This window comes from the organism of the source record quoted next, unplaced genomic scaffold (assembly GCF_019419815.1).
Source record: "Pyrus x bretschneideri cultivar Hongxiangsu unplaced genomic scaffold, Pyrus_bretschneideri_v1 Contig28, whole genome shotgun sequence".
In the NCBI taxonomy this organism is placed as follows: domain Eukaryota; kingdom Viridiplantae; phylum Streptophyta; class Magnoliopsida; order Rosales; family Rosaceae; genus Pyrus; species Pyrus x bretschneideri.
Window position 1 is genome coordinate 239,836 of NW_025999590.1, and position 7,829 is coordinate 247,664.

General features: G+C 38.6%; 1 protein-coding gene across 1 annotated transcript; it reads right to left on the reverse strand.

Annotated features, from left to right (window-relative positions):
• Window positions 1-1,323: 1,323 nt before the first annotated feature.
• Window positions 1,324-6,175, reverse strand: LOC125479365 (probable disease resistance protein At4g27220). The gene is made up of 2 exons (XM_048588600.1): window positions 4,008-6,175; window positions 1,324-2,074 (listed from the first exon to the last, which is right to left on the reverse strand). The coding sequence occupies exons 1-2, from the start codon at window positions 6,173-6,175 to the stop codon at window positions 1,339-1,341; spliced, it is 2,904 nt and encodes a 967-aa protein (XP_048444557.1). The 3' UTR covers window positions 1,324-1,338.
• Between the last annotated feature and the right edge of the window lie 1,654 nt (window positions 6,176-7,829).

Consider the following 7,829-nt stretch of genomic DNA (forward strand, 5'->3'; position numbering starts at 1 on the left):
ATTGATTAAAACATTCTTTCACATGGGGGGCGAGTCAAGTGACAAATATTTGGTAGGGCCAACCAATACATATGAGTTTTATCTCTATTAGAAAGACAGTACACATGCATGACAAGTAATTTGAAAACAAATGCGTTTGGCTCAGCCAAGAAAAGAAGAAAAACTTAATAATGGAATAGCCTTTGAGGATGGGTGGATGCCTCCCAACATGCAATCCACTGTTAAATTTTGTGGCTCAATTCTATTCGGGTCTTATGTTTTTTCTTAAAGCCCATATTGTTTTGGTCATTTAGCTACTCATGTGAAAGCCCATGTGATGGCTAGGGTTTAATTAGGCTAGGGTCGTAAGACGAGGTATGTCAAGTCTCGTGGAGCATCTAAAAGAGCCTTTCATGCTGTTCATAGAGGATCTCACTCCTAATTACTATTTGTTGTTCTGAGCTTTCAGCTCCTCGACCTTAGCTTGAAGAGTAACTTTCTTTCTTTCCTTCAGTCATTGCCTCACGCTAGACACGAGAGGGGTGTCGTTCTAGGTGTTGTGGTTTCCTTGGCTCCCTATGTTGGAGAGGGATACCTGATCAAAGAAGAGTGTCCAAACAATGGATGCTAGCTTGACAAAGCTGATGAGAGTAGGAATAAGTGTTGTTTCGCACAAACGATGCCAAATCTTGATGCACAAAATTGGAGATACTTTAGAACAAAGTAAAGTGCCACATTTATGACTTTGCACGGTTGCTCCGGTCATCTAAGTTGGGCTACGTCCGCGAAGGTAGAGGATTTTTCAATAATAATATATAGTTTACATGATACAAAGTACGAGTTTAAGTATTATAATGGCATTAGGGATTAATTCTATGGAGGGAATGATCTTCTTTTATAGTTGAGGAGTCTCCAGCTTTCATGCACAGTCGATGTGGGGCTCTAGGAGTTTTATTCTGACGTTAACATGTGTCGTGCTGTGATTAGCCTCTTGGTTGGAGGTAAATTCTTGTGCTTCAGCAGGGGTGTCTCAACATGAACCCCTTAGTTAGAAAAGTGAATAAAAATTATGGGAGAAAATTGTGTTCTGTAAAACCCAAAACCAATTACCTTTACAGATAAAAATAATAAACATGTTAGTAGGGAGAAATTTTTCAGTGTGACCGGTACACGGGGTGGTACACCACGTGTCACTTTACAAATGGTGGGATATGTGTGCTAAAAAGTTAATAACTTAGAAAATAAAATTTCCCACCACTTTTATTAAAACACGTGGTGTACCACTTTCCAGTCCTTGTGAAAAATTTCTCGTTAGCAAGAAAACTATTGCTTTCATATATGCTGAGTGTAGCATTGTCATCACCACCACCACGACCGCCACCCCCCATCATCAATAACTGCATCACCATCACTATCGCCATTAGAATCTTCACAGCTTCCGTCATCAGCAATATCATCACCATCACCAACACTACAGTAAACATCATCATTAGATTCATTACCATCACCAACACCACCATCTGTATCAACTTCATCATCGTCGTCGTCGTCATCCTTGCGACACCAATAATAATCTCGTACTACCTCCTCTGTTATCTGCACTCTTAGTTCTGGGGAACTCTTCCACTCAAGGCTGTTAATCTTCAACTCAGGGCATTTGTATATATGTACGGTTTTCAAGGATCGGAATTTGACAATGCAATTTCCAGAGAAGAAATCTTGCAGATGTGGTAGAGAGTAAAGTTTCAAACTTTGCAACTGGCTAAAACAAATCTCACCATCATTTCCTGCATCATCTGCATCTGATGTCATTGCCCCTATTCCTCTCATTCTTTTACAATGCCCAACCGTCATTTCTCTTAGCCGCTTTAAAGTTTTGGCTATCGTGTAAGTTGTTAAATATGTCAACCTATGACAACCAACTACTTCCAAAGTTGTTAAATTCTTGAAGGGAATAACAGATAACACCGGATCCTTCAATGCAACACAAGCAACCACATGTAGAACTTTCAAGTTTGGAAAAAATGGGCCTGCCCCTGGGCAATTCTCGCTGTGTAGATGCATCAATTTCCGCATTTCCTTAAGCTTCAAAACACTTAAATGTGGGAAGGTCACATCTGGATGTACACTATTCTCAAATAAACAAACTTTCTGGTCGGAGTACTCAAACACCAACGATTTTAGTTTCCTAAACACCTGTGATGAGGATGGACCACACCATATCTCCATGTCTCTGCCTAAGGTCATGTTTTCCAAGTTGGGGAATGATACATCCTGCAATATTACCAACGCAAGAATGATAAACGACAAAAATAACGACAGAAGGAGATTTTTTCTATGAACTAGCTTGAAAAGCTAACTTTCGTTTAAGAAAATTGTGTAATGTATTTTTACCTTCTCAATTAAGAATAGAGAGTGTTTAATTGGAGTGTAAAGACCTCCAAACTTATGCTTCTGGAAACTTGAAATTTCAGAGGCAAAAATATCCAATTTACCACATTCCTGCACATCCACTTGTTCGAGTAGCGGCCATTCAGAAGCATGCAGTCCTGGATAGAAGCTCTTAAGTTGGGCTAGACAGATAAATTCAATATTTGTTGAATTTGGAAACACAAACTTGGGCATCATTTCTAGTCCCTCTTCCTTGGAAATTATTTCCTCCACTCCAGAACAAAACTTCACTTTTAGCTCTCGTAGTTGTTGAAGACCTCTAGCCACTGAGCATGGAAAAATATATTTCAAACTCTTACAATCATCTATAAATACCGAATCTAGATTTTCACAACCAGACATTTTCAACTGAGTCGTAGAGGTGTAAGGTGTTTCTTCGATCTCAAAAACCACCTCTAAACAACTGCACGAACTTATCAATAAACTTCCTAAAGCATTCAATCTTCCTGCAATGCTAGGTGTAAAGATGCTTATTAGACTATGGCATTCGATAACTTCAACATCTCTAAGTTTGTAGAAAGAGTCTGGATCAAGTTGGTTGTGCCATACTGTAGTCAAAGTAGATAGCCCAAAGATGGACAATATCTCCAACTTTGGAAACCCAACCTGTATTTGAATTACAAAATTGTTAAATTCTGATTTTTTTTTTTTTTTTGGTCGAAGTAAATATATTAGACATAAGAATAATGATCAATAAAAGAGAAACAATAGTATAATAATCTTACCTTGTCGTCAAAAAGAAAGTATAGTTCTTCAGTCTCAAGTTTAGGTTCAAAGACAAATCCTTTCAGTTCTGTACAATTCTTTAATTTCAAACTCTCCAAAGATGGAAACTGGACATTACAGCTTACTGAGCAGAATCTAGAGAGTTTTGGAAGATCTCTTAGCTTCATATGTTGTAGCTTACAAAGCATGCCATCCGGTTTTTCTTCACCATATTCTTCTGTTGAAACTATCTCTTCCATTGATTCACATCCGGTTATCTCTAGTTTTTCAAGTTGTACAAGATTCCTAGCCATGGGAGACGATAACACAAAAGTTAAACCAGTACATTGATCCACCACCAAGCTTGTTAAGTTCGGCAACACAACCTGCAATATTTGTACATTCGATTTTTAAGAGAAGAGAATTCACATTAATTGTTATTATCTAGTCAAATGGTATCTTTAGATGAAAAAATTATACCAACATATATTTCTTGATACGCACTAGATAAAACTGAACCACTTCAAATGATCAAATATATGTAAATTTAGCCAGACAAAATCTAGAAGTTCTATGGTGGTTGTTTCATTTTTCTTTGTAAATTATATCGCTCAAATAAATAAAAAAAAAGAAGTACTAATGGCATAAATGGGAAAGAATGACACCAAAGGCATACCTCCTCAGTAATGATATGTGTAAATTGGGCATTGTTTTTCACATGGAGATGCTTGAGTTGTTGAAAATCTTCACTACCTGAGTGGTACACAACATTATCAGCTCCCTCCGACCCATCCAAGTACAAATCTTCACATGACCTCTTCAACAACATTTCTAGACCGTGGTCCAATTCACAGCCAGTTGGGAGGTGGAGCTTCAATGTATTGAGGGGTTCATCCACATCGTCCCATTTTGGCGCAGTGCCGATTAATATTTCGTATCTTTTTAACTTGTCTGTGAACAAGTCTGTCGGAATACTGCTAGCATCTGGAACATGTATGCTTAATGCAGCTAAACGAGGCAAGTCCTTCAGTTCCAAAAGGCTAGCATTACTTCTTTCTCCGGTGACTCCTTCTGGCACCCATCCGTTGAAGCTGTTTTTCATTCTCAAGTCTTCTAGACTTTTCAAACTTGATATAACATTAGGTGAAATCGTTTTGAGTTCAGAGCACCAGCTTAAATCCAGCAGTCGAAGACGAGTCAATTTCCCTATTTCTTTCGGTAACACTTTAAGCTTGGAATATATAAAGCTGAGAATTTCTAGTTGCGATAGCTGTCCGACTAGAGTTATGTCTCCCACCACGCATTGATCCAAACACAATGTACGAAGATTTTCTAGGAGCAGAAGAGATGGAGGTAACGACCAAATATGCACATTGGTAAAATCCATAACTTTAAGCTTTCTCATCTCCTCGAAAAAGTTACCTGGGATTTCAAGCATGTCACCATCATATTGCAAATGAAAAAACTCCAGTTGTTGGCATTTCAAAACTTCAGGAAGCCTAGGGATGTTTTTGCAAGGCAAAGAGATCATTGTGCAATTTTCCAAAAAATCCGTATTGTTTGGCCATTCCTTCAACTCATCTCCGTATGTTCTTAATAAGGCATGTTGGCCTTTGGATGCAATCGAGATGGCAACATCGTGTACCATGTCATGCATTGTGAATGATGTATTATCCTCGGATTCGAGTAACAGACAAGAATCTTTAAGCTCTTCAATCCGCGAGTGCAATGCATATTGTGCGTGCTCCACTGAGTCAATGTTATTAAACAAACCCAAACCAATTGTATATTTCAACAAGTTTGTCAAAGTAGCGTAGGCTCCCCCAAGACGTGCCAACATTCCACATATCAAGAATAGGGGCTTAAGCTTTTGATCATCCAATTGATTGTAACTCCACTCTAAAGCCGAGTATGCTTCGTGTTCGGCTGAGTGTTCGTTGTCAAACACTTTTAGGCATCTCAAGGCATCCCTCCATACTGGTAAAGTAGTTCTATTTCTTAAAGAGCTTGCGACTGTGACAACCAAAACTGGCAAACCTCCGCATTTTTTGGCTACTTCAGTTGCCACAGTTTGTATGTTGGGATTTTTAACAACACCACCTGCCTTCGTCTCAAATAAACGCCAAGCTTCTTCCTCGTTTAAAACTTGAAGCACAAAGTCTTTTTGCAACCGCTTCTCTGTGGATAGCAATTTTCGAGTTCTGGATGTCAACAGTATTCTACAAGTCGGCACACAAGGAAGTCCTACACTCTGCAAGTCAATGCTTTCCCAAATGTTGTCTAAAATTACAAGAACTTTCTTGGCCTTTATCCTGTTACACAGACGAAGTGCTCTGTCTGACATAGTTTCGCTTTCATAAACTTCCATACCTAACTTTCTGGCAATTTCTTTTTGAATTACTTCAAGGTCCAAATTTTGCACACTTCTTACCATAACCGCATCAGCAAATAACTTTTCTTTTACAGCTTGCCTAAGGACTTCTTCAACCAGTGTGGTCTTCCCCACGCCTCCAATACCATACACCAAAATCAGGTCGGTATTAGGAATTCTCAGTTCATCCATGATCTTCTTGACAGTTAAATTCCTCGAATCAAATGCCTCATAATGTTTGTCAGATACCATGGATACCTCTTGTGGGCGGACTTTGTACGAAATGCTAGCGAAATCTCTTTTCGCGTAGTGGTTAACAACCGCCTGCTGCAACTTTGTTGATCTCCTGCCTAGCTTGTAACGGAGCACCGGGTTTGGACAAACCCCACGGAGACAGCTCATCTTTGCCTGCGTATCACGCTTCCATAATTCGTTCGCCTTCTCAGTGATCTCAACCTCGTGTTTTAGCCAGTTCTGGATGTCAGTTTGGATTTCTTCACCTTTTTCTTCAGCTCGAACAACCTCGAGTTCTAGCCGCTCTCTAGCAGCACTTAATTCGTTCACTCGAGTCTGTAGTTTCTCAAGGTTCCTTTTGCAGTGAGCTAGGTAACCCACTTGGCGCATGGCTGGTTCAACTGCATACTCGACAACTTTTCCGACAATGCCCATGCCTGCTCATAAATACAAATTAAATTGGAAAAAAAGGAGCTCATGAAATACTTTACTTTTCTAATTGACTTATGAGTTATGATCTTTCAACAACTTAAAAATAAACACATTGCATTTCAGTGTATAATAAGAAACGGAGAATTCTATTCCACTTCTTGAAAAATATTGCTTTTTGAATAAAATCTTGTCTAAGATTAGAAATTAACTCTAGTTGGCATTTAATTGTAATTTTTAAATATTAATTAAGTCGTAGTAATTATGGGTAATGCTAGAGAGGCTAAATTTGTAAACAAAATATGCAAACTAAATGACTTGTCACAACATGAATGAGCACATTTATCAATGCTTAAGTAATAATCCAATCATCAACTTTCATTTCATTTAGTTTACAAAATCTTATCTACAAATTTAGTCTCTCTAGCATTACCCAATAATTATTTGTTGTGTTTGTTTCACATATATGAGTCATGTGTTGACAACAATTGAAGACCATGTGAATGCCTTCCAGTTGTGGCGAGGAAGTCTTCGTTCAAGAGAAGACATCTACTGCCACAAACAAAGTTAGAAGCAGGTCTTGACTTTGTGGGTTGCTGGTTGCATGCAATTGTGCATGCTTTCTCTCCTATGCATTAAATGGTAAGTGCAGAAAAGGGAGAAATTTTTGGGGTTGATGGGAACACACACCTTAGCAATGCAGGTGGTGTTCCTTCCAATCCAATAACGTCATCTGCCCCATTAAAGTGAAATAGTTTTATCTCTAACAGAATAATCAATAAATGATTTTCTTTTTTTTAAAGCCTCATTCTCGAGGCCCTACCCCAACCTTCTAATCATATGCCCCTCCAATTCCTCTTAGCCCCTGACAACCACCATCGTCGCCTGGGGTTCTGCTCCACCATGTCCTCGTCCCCTTATCATCCCACCTTTCTCCTGGTGATCAAGAACCGGCGTCTTCAAATCATGATGAAGCAACATGATAGAAGAAGATGATGGTGCCAAATTGAGATTTTAGTTGTGTGATGGAGACTAGAGCTTCTGTGGATGTTCATGGTGGTTGGCATGACATGGTTGTGGCGCAGGTGCTGGTGACCCTTTAGTCAGAAAACGCTTGTTAATTAAATATTAAGTTTTCTAATTGCTTTAATAGTGGGCCAAATTGTTGGTGTGAATTCCAACTTAAATGCACAGATGTCAAGACCTTATTGGTGGAACTCCAAGTCAGCAAGAGTTCCCGGTACCTCGAAAAAATTCTCGAGAAGAGGGTTACATGCTAAGTTGGCTAGGTGTTACATATGCCATGTGAGTTTAAACTTTTTGTCCATGTGTCAATGTGGTCCACATGATATTAAAATTTCAAAAATTAAAAAATTATAAAAACGAAAAGAGGAAGGGATAAGAATGAGGAGTTCTGGTTTATAAAATAAAATTAAAAAAAAAAAAAGAAAAAAAAGAAAAAAAAGATACGAATAAGGAGAGAGATCTGAGGTGGGGGAGTTGGAAATCTAATCGATTTCTCTTTCCTTCCGATTAACCCCTCTATCTTTCCCTTTCTTCTTGACTTGGAAACCTAATCGATTTCTTGTGTATTCTCTCAGGAATTTTCTTCCTTTCTTGTTTCTGTTTTGAGAGAGAAAAAGTTGTTTTCTGTTTGGTT